Source organism: Balearica regulorum, chromosome 1 (assembly GCF_011004875.1).
Source record: "Balearica regulorum gibbericeps isolate bBalReg1 chromosome 1, bBalReg1.pri, whole genome shotgun sequence".
NCBI lineage: Eukaryota > Metazoa > Chordata > Aves > Gruiformes > Gruidae > Balearica > Balearica regulorum.
Window position 1 is genome coordinate 91,879,424 of NC_046184.1, and position 23,611 is coordinate 91,903,034.

Consider the following 23,611-nt stretch of genomic DNA (forward strand, 5'->3'; position numbering starts at 1 on the left):
GTGGTCAAAGAAAACTTAAGAGGTGGGGGGCATAGAGCTGACCAGCTCTAATCTAAAAATCACTATAATCCAAGTGGATTTTGGGAGGCAGACTGGAGCAGCATAGGTCATTTCAAGTTCACAAGAGTCCCAAAGGGGACAGCAGAGGACAGTACTATCACCAGGGAAACACCAGCTTGGAAAGGAGCACTCAACGCCCAGTGCTGCTCCTCTCTGTATCACCGAAGGCTACAGCCCATGCACCAATCTTAAAGACAGAGTACAATCTACACCTGGTAACTCGGCATGGACTCAGATCTACTCTCACACAAGACTTAGTGATTGTCCACTTTGTAAGTCAAGCCCTTACTAATAGACCTCCTCAGTCTGAGCTCCAAAGCAGCAGAGGATGAGATCAGGGCATGCTCCATGCACACCCAAGCTCCCAAAACAGGTATGCTGCCACCCACCCCCCTGCCAGCTGCCCAGAGCACAGTTCTTCATAGGCACAGAGTAGATGCTTTGAGGCAAGGATTACAGAGCTTTGCATGCCCATCAGACCCCTCTGCCTGCTCTGAAAGGGGAACAGCAGGCACACATCTAATCTGCTTTCTTTGTGCTGTTTGTTCCTTTCCATCTGCCTTACCTAGGACCTGTCTGCTGCATTTCTACAAGTAACTACATGAAGTCAGGTTCTGATTGCTGTTTGTGTAGGGGAAGTGAGAAAGACTACAGAGGAAACAGCAGGCTTGCATAGGTGCTTCATCCTGTACAGACCACAAGCCACTACAGCAGTGAGGGACTGCGGAGCCCCTCTTTGCTGTGTGGCACCACCCACCCATCCCCAGCTGCAAGACAGCATCCCCAGAAGCTATCACAACACACATACGGTTTCAGAGCTACAGGAGAAGAGGCAGGTAGCTCTATGCTGCATCCACCTCACCCAGTGAAGGCTCAGCCTCCTGCACGCAGGATCCCCTTGGGCACTTGGCTGAACATAGAGCTAACGACTCACTCAGCAGGGAAGAGTGATCCCTCTCCTAGCACAGACCTACTGAGGAAGCTGAGAGCAGAAACAGTAAAATGCATTTTAATCACTCGTATAATCAGATTTAAATCAGAACGCGTGAAAGGAGAATATAATTGAACACAATGGGGCCATATTTACAGTCATTTTGCCAGCCACTGCTGCTTACCAGGATTAAGCAGTTGTCTTTGTGCACCTAGCTGGGTGGTGGCGCTTCAGATCGCCCACAGTTCTGTTGTCAAGATCAGCTACATAAGTAAATAGCAGGAACTGGTTTCACCAGAAAAACAAGGCAACTCTTCTGCCTTCCCAAAGCAAAGCTAGGGTCCATCACAGGCAATCTCTGTGTGCTGAAAGAGCAGCAAGATATTGGGAAGCAAATCTATATAGAAAAATATTCATTGGTGATTTCTTTCCATCAGAAAGACACTAAGAGGACTCAAAGTGATCTGAGAAAGGCCCTGACAGAGCCTGGGTACCAGTGTGACTAAGACCTCAGAAGTAGCATGAGCATAAAGCGCTTTAAGTGCATTTCCTGTTTACAAGATAACACCACCCTCAGCTGATTAAACATCTGAATCTGGAAGCTTGTAATTAGCAATAAGGCTAAGTTCAGGTTCAAATACAATTATGTATATAACTGGTACCAAGTACCCCAGTTTCTTTGAAACTCACATTAAAATTTAAGAAAAGTTAAGGAAGAAATTCAAGAGATTTGGACACTTCCATAGAAAAAACATCTTACCCAACTCTGAACCAGAAACTAAGGTGCTTTTAGCTCTTCCAGGAGGAAAGATTCTCCAGTCTCAGATTTACTCAGCATCCTCATCAATACCATCTGTAGCTGGCAATAACTTCCTTGGACTGGTAGTAAAATTATGCCTATAATGCCTCCGCCAGATACCGTGTTTCATACCACCTCCTCAAGACACTAGTACAAGCCAAGATCACAAGAGTCTTAAGTGCCTAGCTCCGTTTCATTTTATGGGAAAATTGTGAATATGTACCTACTTTCCTGATTTCTAAGATGCAACAAACACTTTTTTTTTAAATTTTATCACAAGGATTGGTGATAAAATTCCTAAAAGGATTTAAAAAAAAATTTTTTTAAGGATTTAAAGGATTAGGAAAAAAACAAAACCAGAAAATCCCATGAGATGTGAAGTTCTAAAATAAACAATACAAATAAACTTGAGTGTGTTTGTATAAACTCTGTAGTTACTATTTTAACATTGTTTAATTGAAATGAGTTTGTCACCCTCCCAACACCAACTTATCCTTTACGTCAGATAATTTTGTCTGCTCTTCAGTTTAATTTCAAGTCTTGTAACTACATTGTTCAGGTTTCAAGTCATAAGTGTACTAACTAACATGATGCAATGGCAATTAAAGGCTCAGTCAAGATGATTTCCTTTTGGATAAAAAAATACATTCTTCTCTGAACAGCAGTTTCATCTGACTCATATTTCTTCCTACAGCATGCATGCTAAACAATTAGCCAATGCTATTTGTTATGAACATCTGTTCCTTCACCTGATTTTCCCACTGCAGGCTGCCTAAGTAATAAAAAAAATTCAAACTGCTTTAGACTTATTTGATCCACTTAAGTAGGTGGGGGAAAATCCAGATTGGAGGGTACAGATACTGCCTCATACAATAAAGTAACTAAAAGACATCTGAATTCTCATCTTCATTACCTGCAACAAAGTTCCACCAAGATTACTTAATAGAAAAGTAGCTAAATACAGAAGCAAGAGTGGCATGCCTCAGTTGCACTTTTCCCTCCTTACTCTTCCAGCATTGGACTCGGATATCTCTGATCCGTATTTAAGTTTAGTAACAGTCCCCAAGTATCAGTTAGAAAAAAGATCATGAAGTAAACAATCCCCTTGGTAGTACAAGTGATAGCAAGATATAATTTGGAAAAAAATAGGACTTCTCAAAAGATTTGTTCTACTTTCACTTGGCACTTCAGATGTAATAACTGCTCTGTGCCATTTAGTTTTCAGCAACTCTTAGGAAGATACATAAATATTTTGGATCAGGACTACATGAAAACCAGTAGGATCCTATCAGACAAACTACAACAGTAGTTACATAGTTATACAGTAGTGACTGTAGCCAACTACATAACCAGTGTAATTTATACCAACACAGTTTATCCATCTCATTAAGTCTGCAAGTAGCCCAACTGCATTTGAAACTGCACAGAAAGTAGATCTCACCAAGCAATTGCCCCAAAACTATTTTTCTTGTGAGACATCTAATTTGATCTCTTCCTTTTCTACCTTAGAAACCAAATGCAGATTTTACTCCTAGTCATTTCTGTATTAAAAGCTGCCACCAGATTTGATTGAACCATTTTCAGCAAAGACAGACCACACATAATTTTTCTTCAACTTATACGAAAACAGAATGCAAAGAGTCACCTACTGGGAAACGTGTATCAGTACAAACTGATCAGAGCTACATACACACCATATTCATGATCACATACCTCTGTTCATTCTGAACAAGGGGCAATACCTTGAGTCCTGGTGGATAGGAACAGCAGAAAACAGAAGAAGCTGAGAGGTCATATGAGCAGGCTGAAGTCCTGAATGACTTTATCTATCATTGCCCTAGGGCCTTTAGGGGGTTGCAGTAACAAATATACAATCTGAGCATAATACCAAAGTTAAAGCTTGTGTATGAATATCCCAAGTGTAGGCTTCACTGACTCTGTGAGCCACTTCAATAAAAAAGCACTACCTAAAAAAAAAAAAAAAATCACTTACTCCATGTAATTTCTAAAACACTGCCAGTATCACAAAGGAATCTTGACATAGCTTAATTACTGCATAGCCATCTGCTGCATAGGATGAGATAAAATATAACTTCCAGAGTAGTCATTAGCAAAAAAGCCATATAGTCTTGTCTAGAATGCTTTTATGATTTTAGATAGGCAGGTATGAGTCCCAAATAATCTAAACCTCAACAAAGGACGTCAGATTTTGATTTCTCAAACATCTCCTAGAGAATTTTCTACTCCTAATTACTGCTAATGACTTAGTTAAGTGTACCATTAAACAATCACATCCTGTAGATTTTTGTTCACCTGTCTTCTTTCCCTCCAAATAGATGCAAGTAGCTCACTTGTAGCAGACTTGAAAAAGACACTGTTACACCACTGCTTGTTTGTTGGACAAAGCTGTAACCAAGCCAAAGACCAAAAAAGAGCTTAACTTCCATCTCCTAGATTTACCTTGTAAAGCTTTCATTCCATAAGCTATGAACTCCCCTCTCAAACACATATTCAACCAGCTTCATGCTAATTTTCTGAACTATATTGCATTTCTGATGGTTTTGCTCCTAGTGAATTACAAAATAAGTAAATCACACAAATCTGAAGTATTTTCTTCCTCATCTATTAAACTTAACTTTCAGATTCAGGCCTAATTCTTTAGGTGTGTGTAAAAGTCATTCATATTATACAGAACTTCCCACTGCTGGAGCTGGGGAAAGCTTATTTAGACAGGACACCAACTGCCAGTCTGTTCAGAACAGGCTGAAACTCAATGGCAGTCAGATCTACCCCAGTGCTCAGTTTGGAGCTGCATCAACAGCAATAAAGAGATTCCCAGGGTGAAAATAAGTGAGAAAAAACACTTAAGCCTAATCAGCCATATTCAAGCACTAGTCAGAACTAAGCTCATATTTTCCTTGCATTTTAAAACACAGCTTCTGTATAATCAGTGCTATAACAGGGCTTAAAAAAAAGCACCTAGAGATTCTAGATAAATAATGTACCAGTGCTACAAGTACAGCAAAAGCAATTCATACTAAAGTTACAACATTTCAGAAAAAATAGTGTAAGCATGCTCAAGATTTTTTATTCTCCTCAGAGTCCTACAGCATTTATCCAATTCTCATCCTCCTTAGCACACTGTTTCATATCAGCAAATAAAAAGGAAGCTAAAATTCATCCTCCAATGTCACAAGCTGTGACATCTCTCCTCCACAACCCAAGCATTTGGAGGCACAGATGATAAAAGCTTTCTTCAGAAGTAACATACCAAGTATACAACACAAGAGATGAAGCAACTGTCAGAAGGCCTTAAATACCAGCCTGCCAAAACACAGTTACTGATTCAACCAGCCCAGTAAACAGGGGTCTTCAGAGAAACGTAGAAGGAGCATTCAAACAACTATAGATACAAGAAATATTTCATCTAACCTTTACTAGTCTTGTGCCTCAAAGTATGTCAACTTGTATCTGTGCTGCAATAAGTTATCTTCCAAATTGTAATGTATATCTGCATCCCTCCTGTGCAGGTTTGAGTCATATATGTTTATTGTATTCTTGGCATATGTATTCTCACACGCTCCCACAGACTAGCTCTTTCTCATAGAAACCAAATCCACATTTGTCAAAATTCAAAATCCTTTTCTAAATCTTGTACAACCTCACTTGTTCTTGTGTTATGAAAAATAAAAAGGTTTACTTTCACTTTTCATTGTATCATTTGTTTGCTTCTGTTGTTGTACTCCTTCACAATGACCACACAATGACCAACTCTTTAAAGCAAGATTACACTCCAATCAAACTGGCTTTTTAAAAACCTCTTATTATTTTCTTTCCAACACCTTCTTGGCACCTCAGACTTCCAAATTCTTAAACAAGCCTGTCAGATAAAAGCAGTTTTCCAAGAGAGGCTCATTTGATATCAACTCTTTCCACCTACCTTTTCATTGCAAGGAAATGACTTACTTTTTTGTTCTTTCTTTCCACAGGCATTCTTCTTATTGTAGACATATATAAACTTTTTTGACTGTTTATTAATAGAAACTAGAGTCTCCAGACAGAACACACTCACTTTTGATGCAAGGATTCTTTTCATTAGCTTCCTCATTCACCTTTACCTTCTTCATTACAGTAGAACACTTAATATTTTCATGGGTTTCTTCTTTCAAGGATATTAAATTTAAATTATATTTCAGTATGAAGAGCATAAAAAGGATCAAATGTGAATTCAGAATCTTGAGATAGGGCTTCCAGATGTAACTTAATTTCCAAGGCATCTTTGACTTTCATAATTTCTATTTGAAGTTGCCAAAACTAGAACCATTTAATCCAAAGTAGTTGCAAGCTTTCCAGGTTCCAGTAAAGAGGGAAACCCCAGAGATTATGTCTGCAAGCAAGCTTTTTTCTTCCTCCAGTGAGGTTACAGAAGTCTAGCTTTGTCCACTGCCAGGGAATGGTCTTCAAAAAAACCCCACAACAACCCCTAAAACCAAAAACACGCCCACCTTAAAACCAGCAGTTAGTAGCACTACCAGCTTAAGAACTGCTTACAGTAGTACAGAAAAAAAGAATTCTTTCTCAAAATTTTTCAATAAAGCTATCCAAAGTATCTTTTTTTTTCTTTTTTCTAAGAGATGGGGAAAAATTATGCATTATAGGATTTTCTTCTTTTCTTCCTTCCCTGCTACCCTTTCTTCTCCCCACTCACCATAGTCAGAAAAGAGATTATATCCCAGAGGCTCCCAGCCCTAGCTTGCTGCTAATTACACATGCTCACAGCACCTATTGAGCATTCATGATACCTGGCCTGACTTCCAGAGGCAGGGCACAACTGCCTACTCCCACTCAAATCCATGAAAAATTGAAGTCAAACCAGTCAGGCTCTAACATCCACATTTGGTTTCCATCATCAGAGAAGCAAGAGTACATACTTAGAAGAAATAAGTCCTTGGCGCAAGTCAAAGTTGTCAGAAACATGCAGCCTCTCAAACCTAATAACCCAGGCAACCAAAGCTGATCCCTGGATGCTACCGCAGGCTAGCTTTGCTGTTGTAGCAATTCCTTAGTTCTACTGACGTAAAAGTAGGAATGAGCATAACAAACCCGCACCTGCCACAGGACACTAAGATCATCCTTTGTCAGATGTTAATGACACATGCTTTGCACACTGCAACAAGCTGCCTTCCGTGTTATCACCTACACATTTACTATGACTCAGTATTTAGGGAGTTTTAATGATTTGTTTATATACTCAGCAGCTGATCATCAACTGTGGAAGTTGTTAAAACATTTTCTGTCTAGAAGAGCAGGGAAAGATGCCAATGACATAACATTTTAATTATAAGATCTTAATTTTTGCCTTCAATTTGTGACTTTCTGCCTCTTGCTACTTGTAAGTTCAGTCCCCATCAGCCAGAGAAAATGAGCACCACAGCCTCCTACAACCAGACTGATAGAGGTTTTTAAAACTACTCAGTGACATAATTAGCACAGCTAGTACTTTACAAGCCACAGCACTATCTTACAAGAGGCAAGTATTTACACATCCCTTTGTTTTAACTGCAAGGTCATATTTGCAGAACCAGATAAACACTAACTTCAAACAAATACTGAGGTCTTGAAGTATAAATCAGAGACAGAAGGCAACTATTTAACCATATCTGAGAACACCTCACACTCTTAGCAGCTGTCACTGCACTGAAGAATCCCATTCTCCTGAAGTTCCAGGCACGCATTACTACGGGAAGCAGAAAGTGGCATTGTGAGGATACACAATACCGTGCACCATACACACCTAAAACTCTGTTCAAAGAAACTTCTAACTTTTGGCACGTGTCTCAAACCTCAAAATGCAAAGCCATTAGCACAGCTATATCCTTCACATGTTATACTTTACTGACTTTAGATTGCCAAGCTTATCAGGGAAAGACTGAGTTGCTAACTGCAAGTCCAACAAACTCATGTCAAGACCTGAACAGGTTTCTTCCTCACATAAACTACCAACTGCATTAATGGCTGTATAGAAACCATCAAGAGTTAGTTTACACAATCTAATTTGCCATCTAATGGGAGCATAGTTGGCAGTTAGTGGCTGTGCAGCATGATTTGTTACCAATTCAAGTACAGAGATACAGCTGGGCACAGGGAGAATGGCCTTGTATCATCTTCGTTGCTGTAGGAACAATGGAGAAAATACTGAACAATCCAAGCACTGACCCTCTAGCAACACAATTCTATGACCTGCTGGGATTCATTTGGCTTGTCCCATTTCCACTGGCCTCAGACTACTGTTGCTCAGTTTAAAAGTACACATGCATTTGGGGGGAAGTTTATGGTAGGGCCCAAGATGTACAATTAATGTTCTGACCTTTAGGACATCCGCTTACTTTGAACAGGAATGATGAAAAGACATACAAGCTAGATTTATGAATAAGGAGTTGGGAAATCTGATCCCCTGGTTTTGCTTGCAGCTCTGTCAGATTCTGTACAGCCTTTGCTAGTTACTTAATCTTTTCACCTGCTGAGCACAATGAACACTCTGATGACCTCATCAGGACAAGGACACAGTAGTCCAGATGATGTTCCTATGCACAAATTGAAGCATGCCAATTTACTTAGGCCACCTGATGCAGAATCTGAGCCAGACTGTCTGAGCTGTGAGGAGGGGAATCTAAGTCACTCACGAGATCAGGTGTTACCCCACCTGTGGCTGAACACAAGTGTTCCCCTTTCCTACCTAACAGCAGCAATCCATCCACCAAACTGACAGCAAAACATACACTCTAAGTCCACACTCATAAGTCTACCTTCTCTCATGGCATTGAAGGAAAAAAAAAGAAATCCATCAAAAGCATGAAAAACAGCATTTATTACACCCTCCACTTTCAGTGAGGCATCTCCCTGGACAGGAGCAAAATTAAACCCCTCCTTTCCGCCCTTCTTATTCACAAATCCCATTCTTTACACAGAACACGTGAAGCTTATTTACTCTTGTGGAAAACAAACATGTTTACTTGACAAAAAACAGACACGAGGAAATCACATCAGAAGAACTACCCAACACTGAGAATCAAAATTTAGCCCTTACTGTTAAAAAGCATCAACAATGTCTTTCTAAAGGTATAAAGAGACATTGGATAGATTAATGAACCATGCAAGGAACTGGGAGACAAGACCAGGCACAAAAGCCAGAAGTCCTGTCAATAACTTGATAGGTGACATCAGGTAAGCAACTTCATCCCCTCTCAGTCTCAGCTTACGCTTTAGTAAGCTGATAATGATAAAATTACCTACCTCACTACATGGGTGGAGAACGCTTTACTAATTCATGACTACAAAGCAACCTGAGAACTGTGGATATAAAGCTAGTATATATACACACAGATACATTAAAATATACATATATTCTTTTAAATAAAACACAAATTAGAAGAAAGATAAACTACATTACCCAAAAGCTCCAGTCAGCACTCCAGCTATATTGAGCAGGACCTTGCATTTTCTCTGTGCACGAATTAAGAGTCTCCTCTGAATCAGCAAGTAGCTGGCTAATAAGACCATGATCCACTTCTTGAACTTCCTGTGAAGAAAGAAACAAGGTATGTAATTCAACAACAGAGGAGAAAGGTAAAATAAGATGGCTAATCCATTTAATAACTATATATTAAATGAAACTTGACATGCTAGCTTCACCAAGGTGAGTGGCATGGAAACACTTCCCACTAACAGCCTTTCCATTGATTTTAGCAGCCCCTCAACTTGCACATTGAAGCTGCACAGACATTTAGAGCTAGAATAACATCAACATGAGTCAGTGCATAACATGCAGCACATCCCTAGAATCTGTATGACCTTTCAAAACTTGAGAAAGGTCACGCAGGAGTAGCATTTACCAGAGGAGTGACATATATTATTATAATACAAATACATCAAATATTTATAGTTAATGTTACACAACAGATTGCATATTTTGTCATATATAAATATGAGTGCAATACTTCAGAGGCAAATAGTTATACCACTTATTACAAAGATAAGCACTCTTCTGTAGCACTTTCCCTTGATATCAATGTTCTTCACTTTAGAGGTCAGTTTTTATGAAAGGAAACTGAGCCACAAAAAGACACTTGTCCCTAGCCACCTAACAAACTGGGACAAAACTAATCCAGGGCCCTAACAAGTAACTAACAGCACCTGCACTACCAGATCCATCAATGAGAGATGAAGCTGGGTTTTGAGTCCAGAACGACTCAAAACCGAACCGATGTTGGCACAGACACTTGCCCTTGACTAGACAGGGGTGCGAACAGCCTGCCAGCGCACCAGTGCTCCTCCAAGGCTCCAGCCAAGCCCACGGCCCAGGCCGGCGGCGAGAGAAGACACCCGGGTGAGGCAGCAAGCGGAGACGCTCTCACCGCCCCGAGGAGACACCCCAGGCTACGTGGCGTGACAGAAGAGCTGTTCTCCGGAGGCTTTCCACGCAAACACACGGACTCGCTACAACTTCCACCAGCTGTTGCTCACCACCCCGGTTTCCCGCACAGCGGACAGACCCGTTAGTGCCGCGGCAGAGAGGCTCCCGACCCACCATATCGCTGGAGTTAGGCGGCTGTCACAGCAACCCCAAAGTCTCCTCCCCTCAGCGCGGCTGGGTACTCTCCCCAGGCGGCTCTCGGCTTCCTCCGGGGGCCGCAGCAACCCCGCGGGACGCTCGCCGCCCCTCCACACCGGGGGCCCACAGCGCAGGCGCTTCGCGGGCCCGGAGGGCCGCCGCCAGTCCCAGACCGTGCCCGCCTCGCCCCAGAAAACTTTCGGGGAGGTGGGCGATGGCGGCGGAGCGGACGGTAACGGCCCCGCACCCCCGGGCGGTGCTTCCTAGCGCTGCCCGCGGGAGCCACCCCGCCACCGGGCCTCCGGAGCAGCCCCGTGGCCTCGGTCCGCCCGTCCAGTCCCTTTCCATCCCATCCCTCGGGAGAAGGGGTGGGACTCCCGCCCCCCGCACCTACCTGCACAGCCCGCCGCCAGCGGCCGGTTAGCCCGGGGGACGACGCGGCAGCGGGCCGCAGCGGGGCAACGGCCGGGGGCATGGAGCCCACCGGAGGGGCTGGCGGGGAACGGGCAGACCGCGGCCGCGGCGCTTACCATAGAGGGGGGCGAGGGCGGCGCAGCGCCCGCCAACTGCCTCAGCGGAACGCACGGCGGGGCCGCGGCCGCCATTTAAAGGGGCAGGCGCCGGCCGGGCCGCGGGGCGCGGACCCGAGGCGGGAGGCGGTTGCCAGGGGCGAGCGGCGTAGCCGCTCCTGAGGAGAAGCCGTCAGGGGGGCGGAGAGGGCCGCGGCGCCTCTGATGCCCTCCTCGGCCAGTTGAGGAAACCCCCTCTGCGGCTTCCAGAAGGGTTAATTAGGAAGCCTCAGAGCCGGTGGAAAGTTTGAGAACTGTAGCAGGAAAAGCTCCTGGCTGCGGGGAGTCGGTCGGGGGCAGAGGGGGCGGCGTTAGCTGCCTCCCTCCTGAGGAAAAGCCCTGCGCCCCCCGCCCTCCCCTTGCGCACAGCCCCGGCAGCTGATTAAACAGCGTCCGGGCACCAAAAGTGGTTCCTAAATCTGAGAAGGGGGGTTTGGGTTTCAACGCAAAATACGGCGAAGAGGCCGCTCCAGGGGGACACCTAGGGGGAGAGAGGGGAAGGGAAGCCCGCCCTCAACTGTGAGCTCCTCAGGAGCCCCGAGCCCGGCCGCTCGCCAGCGCTGCCGCCGCGACGCTCTGCTGGGAGAAGGCGCGGTCTGAAGGGCCGGGCCAGGGCCAGACTCTGCGTCCCCAGTCGCCATCGGCGTGTATGGACGGGGTTGTGCCGCTCTGCCCCGCGGGTGTTTGCGGGGGAGCAGTCTGCCGCGCTGCGGTGCGGGCTGGCTGCAGGGTGAGCAGAGGATGGAGTGAAACCATGGCCCGTGCGAACCACATGAAGTTCAACAAGGCCAAGTGCAAGGTCCTGCACGTGGGTCGGCACAATCCCAAGCACAGCAACAGGCTGGGTGAGGAATGGATTGAAAGCAGCCCTGAGGAGAAGGACTTGGGGGTATTGATTGAAGACAAGCTCAACATGAGCCGGCAGTGTGCGCTTGCAGCCCAGAAAGCCAACCGTGTCCTGGGCTGCATCAAAAGAGGTGTGACCAGCAGGTCGAGGGAGGTGATCCTGCCCCTCTACTCCGCTCTGGTGAGACCCCACCTGGAGTACTGCGTCCAGCTCTGGGGGCCCCAGTACAAGAGAGACATGGAGCTGTTGCAGCGAGTCCAGAGGAGGGCCACGAAGCTGATCAGAGGGCTGGAGCACCTCTCCTGTGAGGACAGCCTGAGAGAGGTGGGGTTGTTCAGCCTGGAGAAGAGGCGGCTCTGGGGAGATCTAATTGTGGCTTACCAGTACCTGAAGGGGCCTACAGGAAAGCTGGTGAGGGACTGTTTATCAGGGAGTGGAGTGACAGGACAAGGGGTAATGGGTTTAAGCTGAAGGAGGGTTGATTTAGATTAGATGTTAGAAAGAAATTCTTTACTGTGAGGGTGGTGAGGCACTGGAACAGGTTGCCCAGAGAGGTTGTGGAGGCCCCATCCCTGGAAGTGTTTTAGACCAGGCTGGATGAGGCTCTGGGCAACGTGGTCTAGTGGAGGGTGTCCCTGCCCGCAGCAGGGGGGGTTGGAACTAGATGATCTTTAAGGTCCCTTCCAACCCAAACCATTCTATGATTCTATGATTCTATAAGTAGTGGGGGACTCAGGAAACCCAGGCTCTCGGTTTTAAAGCTGCTGAGCAGCTCTAAGTGGTTTCAGCGCACACTGTGAGCACCCAGTGGTTTGAAAAGCCGTGGTCCAACTTAGCACCAAACCGTGCCCCTTAAATCAGGGGACCCAGCTGGAGCCAGAGTTGTGCTTGCAGATTTGTGCTTAGATCACCTCACAGGAAAAAAAGAGTCCTGTCAGATGAAAAGAAACCACCTTGCTGGATGGCTGGCGGGTAGACAATGAATAAGGATGGATGGGTGGATAGCCAAGGGAAGGAGGAGTGGACCAAGGAGCAGAGCAGCCTGGCGCAGCAGCGCTGTTTCTTCCTGCTGTCCCTTTTTTTCATCACTTCCCCAGAAAGTGGGTTGAGGCTCCCCTGAAGGGACATCTTTGGGCCGTTATACCTGCCTGATGATATGTTAGCAAAGATGCCAGAAGTCCCTGTGGCTGATGTCCCCTCACAGCCATCAGCCCAGACAGGATAGCTGTAATACCACCAACTGTGAATCTCTAACATTTACAAGAAAGTGTAAAAAGAATGCATGTTTTATATAATTTTTGTTGGTTGCTTTCTTGGTTTGGACATCCAAAACTCAAATTTTTCAGGCTTTTCTCAACAACACTCAGGGGACTGGTCTACTTTTCTTTTTGTCCAAAAGTTGAGATTCTCTCTGAATCATATTGGGTTATCCAAGTGGGAGAAGCTTCATGTTCAACTGATGGCTGCCAGCAACACTAAACCTCCTTTGTATTCCTTGGTTAAAAGCTGACTGACCTGACAGTTTTGCTCAGGCACATCCTCTTTAATGGAGGATTCACAAGAGAATTGCTATTGAAGGATGAAATGAACATAAACAGCATTTGCAGGAACAATGGTAGTATGTCCATCACAACACACTTGAAGGTTTTTTTAGAAACACGCCAAATACTTGGATTTAAATCAGACACTGGTTGGAATGCCTTTGGTCCAGCTCCATCTTCCCACGCTGACTTCTCCGACACACAGTCCCAGCCAGCACTCTAAGCCAGTAACTCAGTCCCTGTTCCTCTTGATCTGCCAGGTGCCTTTGACTTTAAAGCTTATACCCTCCTCAAACTCTCGATTGTTTTTGATTCCTCTAACTTTTTCCTTTCCTATTTGGGTTTTGCTCACTAACACTTTGGCAGCACTGCCTTCAGAAGACCCTCACAGTTTGCCTTCCAGCTTTCTACTGAAGTGCTATGTTGCTCTGCACTTGGTCCCAGTTCCCTTCTTAATATATCCACTTACTTTGGAGTGATTCTTGCCTGGTAATCCCAGGTCTTCCCACTATCCCAGCCCATTTCAGAGAGGAAATATTTGCCTTTTAAGTTCCTTTAGCCGTACTCCCTCTAGCCTATCCTGCTTTCACTGATACAGGTGTGACCACGTCAAAGCTAGAGCAACAAGTGGTCACTCTCAACCTTGTTTTGCAAGTCAGATGTGGAATTTCTCGAAGCAGTTATTGCGGAGCATCCACATGCAAAGACGCAGATCACAGAATTTATAAAAAGCGTATTCAAGAAAGCCATATGACAGTAGCATGATGACATATTTCTTTATGGTGTGGTGGGAGCTTTTTGGGGATCCTTTTTGCTTTCAAATGCAAAGAAAAGCAGAAATACTCGTGCGTCTCTCAGCTGAACTGTGCTTTGTATGTGTTTTAACGGATATGGAATTGAGTCTTTACTGCATACTCGAGTACAATTCCATTATCTGAAGAGTCTTAAGAGATATGCAAAATTGTTAGACAAGGTGTGCCATAATCCCTAATCCTGTAGCTGAGGGAAGAGGTGCCAGCCAGCTAGTGAGAGTGGCACGTACAGCAGTAGCATCGCTGGCAGAGCTGGATGCTACAGGTGGGGGTTTGGAGCTGCTGCAGCTCTTCCCACAAAGCAGTGCTGTGTGTGTACCTTTGTGTAAAACCGGCCTCCATTCCAGAGCGCACCTGCTAGTTTTGCAGATAAGCCACCCGCTTTAGCAGGTTTCCCCTCCACCCTGGTGGCATAGACGAGCTTTACTTAAATGAAGTTTAAGTAATCAACTTCCGGTGAAAAAGGATTTTTTCTGCACCTGAAAAAAATACTTTGGGGAATACATTTGACCTATACACACCGTGTGCATACAGCCACAAAAATACTGAGTTCCTATAACTTCCTTTCAAGGTGCGTTAGGATGATAGGAGTCCAGCTGCTCAGAAAGTGAAGCCAACGCTCTTTCTTTTCTCACCTCCTCTAGGGAGGGGTTCAGCAGAAGAGAGGTCTCCTTCTGAATATCTGGCTATTCTGTACTCAGCCCAAAGTTCAGGTTTATACAAGGCCAAAACGAAAAACAACAGATTATCTTCCCTCTGCTCGCAGAGTATTTTCGGCATCTTCTCTGGGAGAGATCAGAACAGCCCCCGGGAAGTCATTGTTGTCACTTCAAACGTGGCTGTCATCCAGGCAGCGGCAGAGCACTGTGAGCTCGAAGCTGTGGTAACTTTAGTAAGTGTGACATTCACTGGGCAGAATGTGAGGTCCTGTTGCAATAACACACACATATTTTTTTGCCCGTACTACCGGAGGGAGAGACAGTGAGGCCATATACTTCAGCAACTATGAGCCAGCACATTGGGAAGCTTTGTAGATCTGCAGTCTCTTCATTCCTCCTCTTCTTGCTGGTGGGTGAGTACTAAACCACCTTCATTAATTAGAAGAAATACATTTTATTCCTAGACTTTGGCTTGAGAGGTTCTCTTTTTTTTTTTTTTTTTTTTTTTTTCCCCAAAAAGCCACTTTCCGCTGAGGGCTTCCTCAGGATGCAGTAAAACTATATCTAGTGTTGTGCACTGCATTATACTTTTCTTTATGGATAAATTCCTGTTTAGCTAATAGAAATGTTCAGAAAGAGTATGTTTGCCTGTCTTTTTCAAGAAGAAAGGCTGTGTATCATCATTGCTAGAAGCTTCATGTCTATTTTGGTTCTCTGATGTATTAGCAACCAATTATCATCACAAGGTAGTTATTCATGTCCATTTGTGAAAGCCAACCTCAGTCCAGGGCAAAAGTCATATAAATTAAGATGAGCAATGTACACTAATTGATCACTTAATCATAGACAACTAGGAGCTGGATACAGCTTGTATAGCACCCTCATGGCACCAGCTGAGTGTGAAGCTGAGCTCTAAAACCAACAAAACCATCTGAAAGAGTCATTCCAGCATGAAAGGATATTTATGTAGGTTGGAAATCGAGCCCTATTTGTCCTCAACCTCTTCTCCATCTATTGAGCGTGAACAAAGGAGAGGAGGCTCAACTAGAAAAGTCGAATTTTGCACTGACCTCCACTAACCATTTTGGTTCCCTGATGCTGTTGGCAGCTGGCAGAAGAAGCTTGCAGGGCTGCTTAGTTTTACTCCAGGTACCAAAGAGTAAATCGGAGGCTCCGGGACCGGAAGAGAGCACACGTGTATTTTATTCCTTCCTTTTGTCACCCCACCTCCTCTAGCCTGCCTTGTGTATTTCTCATTCACATCCAACCAACTGGCCTTACATGGGAAAGTATCAACCTGCAGATTATGTAAAAGGGAGGCTGATGACTTAGTAGGTGCCCTATTAATACTGGCAAATGTGGAGCACATTGTCGCATTACAGGGAGTCCCAGAGAGCTTTCTCCCCTCATGGTTGAAAACTGGCTGTGAACTACCGACTTCATATGACAATGACCTATTAGATCATCTAATCATTTTTCCAGGTCAAGACAAGATTGTTCATGCTGTATTTCTCTGTCCTCTGTCTAGCTCAAGTGCTTTCACCAAAAATACTTGCGTTTCTCTCCATCAGGGATTGAGCCCTACAACCCGCATGACAGGGGACCAACACATCACTCTGCTAATAAAACGATTGACTTAAAAAGAGCTTTGAAGCAGGGTCAACAAGGCATTTGGCATGGTATGCTCCCAGATGCCAATATGATAAGGGCATTGTGTATTTGAATACCAGTGAACTAGTATGTTCCAGCTTTGCAACCTTACAAAAGAAAAAGAACAGAAGAAGGAAAAATAGAGGCTGTGCTGTGACCTTCTCAGTGAAACCCCCAAACAGAGCTGTGGCGAAACAATACAGCCTACTCCTCTTGTGTTTTGATTTTCCTAATTAGCTTTAAGTTATATGATTTGTATGAAATCAAAGATGTGGGATTATACAGATGACAAGGCCAGTTATTTCATGATAGGAGGTGCAAACAAAAGTCGTGATGAACAGAGGCAACATCAAAGCACATTGTTCCTGCTCAGTTATGTTCTCTATGCCACTAAGTGGCTGTGTGAAAATGATACCATTAATAAATGATAAAATTTAAATTAAATAGTAAATTAGTAAAAAAAAGGATACATTAGTAAAAGGAATAAGAATTGTAATTGTGTTGCAGGGGGTGAGTATGGTAAGGCTAGAATACTTAGAGTGGAGAGGAAATTCTGTGGCCGTTCCTTGAAAACAAGGTAGCAGTAGCACATACTGCTTTAGCTAAAGCAGCGGTATCCAGTAGAGATAATGGTTAATGAACAGAGATTTTAAAAACGAGTACTCATGACGAAACTGCTCAAATTCACTCTAACAAGTAACCAAATATATCACATCAGAATATTTGATGCACAAAGACTGTAATATGTTGAGCTACCATCAGCTTTGTCAAGTGTTTCAACTATACTTTGTCCTTCATCAAACTACCTTGTCAAGATACTCCAACTTTTATGACTGCTGCATCGATACACTGTTATCTAACTGGAAAGAGAAAATCTGGACCTCAGATTCCCCTAAGAAGATCCAGTGGGCTCATTGGTAAGATTATGTATGAACATGAGGATAATATCTCATGCAGTATCTTTAATAAGGACTACTCATTTTAGGGGACTGGATCCAAAACTACAATAATATTTGGGTACCTAATTCTCAGGCATCCAATTCCCATGGATCAGTGTTCCAGTTATGAGGCCAAAATTTTCACTGTGAGGTAAAAACACTGTGCACCAAACAGCTCTGAAGTTCTTTCACATGCTTTGTTGTTGCCTAGTTCATAGCTAGCTTTTATTTTCTATATTTTTGCATCCGTGAGTTATCTCTGGTCTGATATTTAAACTGTAAGCTCTATACCCCATCCTTTTATAAAGCACCTAGAACAACAGGGCCCTGCTGTCTGACAGAAGTTGTCAGTGCTAATAATAACTATGAATACAACTGTGATTTTGTGCACAAGCATGCCTGGAGGAGCCGTTCAAGTAACTCTCAAGCCTATCATCAAGGGGTTTGGTTTTCCATTGCCTTGAGACATTTGTCCATGAGCACAGAGAGGCTGTTGTCATTGTCAAGCTTTACCAGACGCAGACAATAGCATCTCACGCCCTTTGGATGGCAATGAAAGACTCAAGACAATGGAAAATCAAGACCTTCACTATGGAATGTCTGCAATACTTGAGAGGGCACCAGACTAGTATGAAGGGGGACTATTTCACTTGAAGAAAATAAAACAACAGGAGAAACTTTTCAAAAAAATTGTCTGAACAGCGACAGCTGTTGGTTTGCTTATTTTTAAGAGTTTGTTTTTCCCTCTTTTTGGGACAGCAACTATTCTTCTCATCTTCTGAGCCAAGGCTTGTTTCCAGAAATGAAATCCACTCGCACTGCTCTTAGCTGGAGGCTGTTTGATACTATGATTAGCAGCTGAGTGAGAGAAGGCAGGTTTAAATCTCTACTGCAGGCATATTGTCCATATTTTTCTAACAAAGGGTGGCAGGACAGTGTGGTGCCTTCACAGAGAAGAGATGTCACCCTAAGTAACAATACCCCAGGTTGCTTATAGGATCTGCTGGGGGTTCAGTCTCTGGCAGTGGAGATTCTTCCCACAATTTCAAGATTTCCTATCCTGAAAATGGAATTGCATGCCAAAACTTCTGAGAAACTCACACTATGTTTTGGCATGCAGGCAGTTGCATCAGGATGCACACATATTCACTTTACTTGTCAGAACATTGCTGCCTCTGCCTAAGTGTACATGCATTTTTTGCTTTGCCTCAGAAGCAGTTGAGGCAGGAACATCAGGCCCCGAGACTTTTTGGGGTGGGAAGAAAGTGATTAGTGTTCCAGGTGGAAATGTGGCTGAATGGACTCTAAATTTCACCCAGAACAATTGGATGATGACATTAATCTTCCTCTAGTATGGCAGTAAAAAGGAACTGAGGATTGGGAAAAGACCAGTCTGTACACATGAACATAAACTAAGCAGGAACTAGGAGAAAAATCCCAATCCTCATACTAGTGACTCCCCTCAAATCCTAATTCCAGGAGCTATTCTTTGTGCTGGTTAGAGGTCAGGAGCAGCTGGCAGGTTTTATCATCCTGTCACCCTCAACCCCCCTCTCCTTACTCTTTCCTGGTACAGATGTTGGTGTTAGTGGTGGAAGTGCAAGCAAGGAGAATGCAGCTGTAACTCATGTAACACCACAGCCTTCGTTGTTGACAACACCTGAGCCATGGCACCTTTTGGTGACTCAAACACCAGCCAAGGAAAAAGCCAAAGAGGGTGAAACTGTGGTCTTAAATTGCCACTTCAACAGTCCACGACATCCCTCCCTGACTGACCTCATAGTGAAGTGGTACAAAGAAGATGAGAAGGGGCAGATGGACCTGCTAGAAAACAATGTGACCGTCTTGCCAAATAACTCCAGGGTTTTCATGAGTGGAGACATATCCCAAGGGGATGCTTCCCTGGTGATCCTCAATGTGACAGCCAGTGACCACGGTATTTACTTCTGTGAGGTTTCACTTCCGGATGGGACGGTGGTGACAGGAGATGGTACAAAGCTCAGGATCAGGAGGGCTCTGGGTAATATTTGATGTTATTTGCTTCTTTTCTCCCTCTTTCTCCTCCAAAGCTAGTCTACACGCCTGCAGAAAGAGGGAAGTTGGCCTGTTTGGCCTCTAGCAGGTAGGGCCTTGTGTCACAGAGTGTAATTGCTCTGTGGCATTTCTTGTTGTTTTCATTAAGCCAGCTAATTTTGATTGGCTTGCCTTTATAAACAGTCACACAACTATTATTATACAGAGGGGCATTTACAACCAAAAAAAAAGGAAATAATTTTATCATTAAATCAAAGTCAGTGCCAAGAATGAAACAGTCAGACAAGTTCTCTTGTACTCACAGCTCTGTTTGGCACAAACCCCCATGAGTGACAGGTGTCAAGATACCATCTCAGGAAACAGCTCCAAACTCCTTTTTTTTGACATTCTTTTTCTCCAACCCACTAACTTGTGAATTCATTCCTTAACTCTGGATGACAACAGTAATCCCACAATAAACATGAGGATCACATTATATCATTTCTGTTTAACTTCATTCACATTAAAATCAAAGTAGCATTAAAAGTGCCATGCTATGTTTTCTTAGCCTCACAAAGAGACACTAGGCATATTAAGTAAGGAGATAACTTGCTTTGCCTTTATCAGCTGGAAATGTCAAAGCAGCTTTCCTTTTTATGTAGGCTAAACGCATTCCACTCCCAACAAATCAACACATCAGAAGGTTTATTATCTTATCTAATTAACAAAAAATAGCACCTTCTGTGTCAAGAGTAAATTATGCAAGTGCCATTTCCCCCTTATTCATTACCAAAGCTTCTGGCTCACTGAAATTCACTAAGCCTTTGCCTTTTTGAGCCTGAGTTCTTCTGTTACTAATTTTTATAAAACTACTCAGTTTAAACTGTAGCACTAACAAGGCAAGAAAACCGTGCCCTCCTGCAAGGGCTTGGTCATGCATCTAATGAGGTCTCCCGCTGGCTTGATCTCATACTTCTCAATAGCGGAGGTTACTCTTGCAATGTCTGCACCCTGCCCAGTGTAATTGCCTTTCCTGAGCAGATGAATTTCTGCACTGTGCCTGAATTAAAGAGACAAGAGAATATGAGAAATATAATTCATAAAGAAAAGTTACATGCCACAAATCCAGACTGTCCAAAAACTTATCTAAAATTAAAAAGAGAAATTAGCTGACTCTGTTAACTTGTCCATTACAGGAAGCAAATGACACATGTTTTGAAGGTAAGGTAAGATAAGTAATGGTTCTATAGCACCTTCCTTGCACTCATGTTCCTGCTGAAATGAGCAGCCCCACAACTGGATTTAAACTACAGGATACCTCCCTGTATGCAGGAGAAGGGGGCAGGTTTTTTACCGACGAGCTACAGCTGGTTTACTGGATGTCCGTCCATTTGGCTATGTAGCACAGAGTAGTGGCTGCTCCTGTGAACAGGTGGCCCAACACTTGGAAATCTGTGTGTGAATATGGTAGCAAAAACCATTCAAATTTTCTAGTGAAGCTTAATAGAACTGCATAGATAGATGTAGTGAATGCCTGATCCTACTGTAGATAAAACTTGAAGGCTTTTAATCATTCTTTTATTACCTTTCCTGGGTGAGTCACATGGCAAAATGACTACCATGAGCATGAGGCAGTCACTTAAAATCTGATCAGGTGAGTTGTGTGCCATTGCCCAGCCAGTTTCCCCTCTCGCTAAAGAGACCTTCCTACTCTGGCAGACTCTAAGCCACAGGGCAGATGCTCTCCATGCTGCATCCCATAAGCCTTGTAACAGCTCATCCTACTGTGCTCACCTGACCAAAGGCTCTTCTTGAATCATCCTTCAGTCCCAACAAATAATAAAGCCAGAATGCAGGTGTGCTCTTATCTTGCAGAAAGGGGGATCATGCCATCTCTGCCACACAACAGTCCCAAAGAACAACAAATCAAAGATAGACTTCAGTGGGGCTCTGCCCACCCTCTGGTGCTGTCTCCTCTGGAGGTAGACAGGGAGACTGATGACTTTCTCAAAATTGTCAGAGTATTTTTTTTCAATTTGAAAATAAAACATACAGGCATGAGTCACATTAATTCAGGCAGCAGCATCTTTTGCCATCCCATAGCATCCAGCTATTAAGGGAGATTCCTAGGGAGATAGGGCTGTCTTATCTCTAAATCCCCAGAAGGCATAGCAGCTTCCTACATAGGAACAAAAAAAATCAATAGCTCCGTAGTGCAATACACTCTCTCCCATGTAGAAGCCCATGATTTCATGTCAGACAAGACATCAGCATAATCAATATCATAGTAAGTAGCTTCCTCTGCAGCCCCTGAGGAAAATGTGCTGGCTGCATTGCATATACTTGCCTGGATGACGTGTCATGTTACTCTCTCTACCTTCCCTTCTCCCCCAGGCTTGTTTGGTATAGAAGAATCCATTGGTACGATCATTGGGGTAGTGGCAGCTGGTATTGGAGGTGTACTGGTTCTCATCATTGTTTTAACCCCGCAGCTGAGAAGGTGCATTCTCTGCATGAGACAAGGCTCTCGCCAAGGTAAGGAACACAACCCAAAACCCGTAATCCCTTGCTAGAAAGGTGATCCCAACTGCCTATTTCCAAAGGTGCCTTTTTTTTAACTTAAGGAGGAATTACCCATTTACTTACCTCTGGTCAGACACAGGATCTGGTCCAGGAAATAAGCAGTGTGGATGAAACTCTAAGAGGGCTGGCTCTATACTCCATCTCTTTTTCAAATAGTTCTTTGTTTATGTTGGGTAGAGCTTCATGCATGGGCCTAATGAGTTGCCTATAAACAAAACCATAGGATCTTCTTTAATTGCTGCTTTCGGCAAAGAGTTGTTCAATGAGATGCTGCCGCTTCTTTTAACGAAGTCCTGGGCCTCCTTTGGTTCTTTTAGGTTTATGCTGAAGGATGGTTCTTCCTCCCACCGACTACATGCTCACATCCGTATTCTTGTAATCCTTGTGTACAGAAAGCCTATGATGGCCTCACTGTACGTTTGAGGTGTGGGTTGTAAAGCCCAGTATTATCTTTTATTAGATCAGCTGATCACATTGGGAAAACTAGATGGTTTTGTCACACATGAGCCAAAGAAATGACCTGAGAAGAGGCTGATGTATCCAAAAGCTTACCTGTTTTTTTCCAGCTCTGTTGGCTGGTCTAACTAGAGTAGACTGACACTGAAGGCTGGATTTTGAACCAAGCTTAGTTCCTATTTTGTGCAACCCAAGATGTGGTCTGTGTTTCAGACCGAGCTCAGCTGACTTACTGCTTTCAGAGGAGAGCCGTGTGATTTGCACCTCTTCTCCCGACACTCGAAAATCTTGCTCGGCCTCCTGGGAAAAAAAAAAAAAAAAATCCCCTCCCCGAAGGGATGAAGGAAGAGCTGCTCTTGCCATTCACTGGAGCGCTGCCGCCACCTGATGGCCAGCCTGGCGGGGACAGGGACACGGCCAGGAGCTCTGCCCCACTTACCAGGGAGGGTCTTCCAGCCCTTGCTGAGAAGCCCACCCGCACTCCTGGGCTGATGCCGCCCCGGCAGCATCATCCCTTTGCAAATCCCCTTCATGAACAGAGTTCGCAACTGCTCTACTTGCCCGAAAGCCTTGGAAGAGTTTATCGTGTTGTACTAACTCTGTATCGCTCACTTGCTCTCTCTCCTTTCCTTCTTGCTCAGCGTAGCTTGAGGTGCAGCATTACAGGAGTCACTGGAAGATGCAAAGCCTACAGGTGGAACAGCTTCTGATGTCCTGTAAGCCAAAAGTGGAGCTCTAGATGGAATAAAAGCTTTCGCCTCTGTACATGTTGTCTTTGGCATTTTTATTTTTCTTAGTCTGCTTCTTTATTCTGCAGCTGTGACAGCCACAGTGGCATATTCAGCATCCTCCTGCAGTGAGGAGCAAACCAGCCTTTTTTAAAGAAATTTGTGTTATCATCTGCCAAACCCCCACTTAATTTGGCCAGATATCTCTGACTCTAGACTCTGATGAGGTAACTTGGGTCCTTCCCTGCCATTACTTCTTATTTTGAAGGTAGTACTCCAAGTTTGTCAGCTGTGCTTCAAGAAGAGATGGAAGGAGCCTGACCTACCCAGGCCTCCCAGCTCCCCAGCTGCTAACTCCTACCTGAGGAAATCAAATGTGTTGCTTCTGGGGGTGCAACCGTGGCTCCCATCTGT

General features: G+C 44.1%; 2 protein-coding genes across 8 annotated transcripts in view; one reads left to right on the forward strand and one right to left on the reverse strand.

Annotated features, from left to right (window-relative positions):
* GRAMD1C (GRAM domain containing 1C) overlaps positions 1-11,422 on the reverse strand; it is a 54,398-nt gene extending 42,976 nt beyond the window's left edge. For 2 of the 7 annotated variants that reach the window (XM_075765830.1, XM_075765789.1), the window contains exons 1-2: positions 10,796-10,925; positions 9,241-9,369 (exon numbers count right to left, since the gene is read on the reverse strand). In XM_075765830.1, coding sequence (XP_075621945.1) covers positions 9,241-9,369; positions 10,796-10,876 — 210 coding nt within the window. In that variant the 5' untranslated portion in view covers positions 10,877-10,925. The other 5 variants (XM_075765797.1, XM_075765822.1, XM_075765778.1 and 2 more) reach the window with 5 other exon arrangements.
* A 3,609-nt stretch (positions 11,423-15,031) lies between these two features.
* LOC142600092 (uncharacterized) lies at positions 15,032-23,221 on the forward strand. The gene is made up of 4 exons (XM_075742908.1): positions 15,032-15,242; positions 18,994-19,437; positions 21,825-21,965; positions 23,111-23,221. The coding sequence occupies exons 1-4, from the start codon at positions 15,176-15,178 to the stop codon at positions 23,113-23,115; spliced, it is 657 nt and encodes a 218-aa protein (XP_075599023.1). The 5' UTR covers positions 15,032-15,175; the 3' UTR covers positions 23,116-23,221.
* Positions 23,222-23,611: the final 390 nt, after the last annotated feature.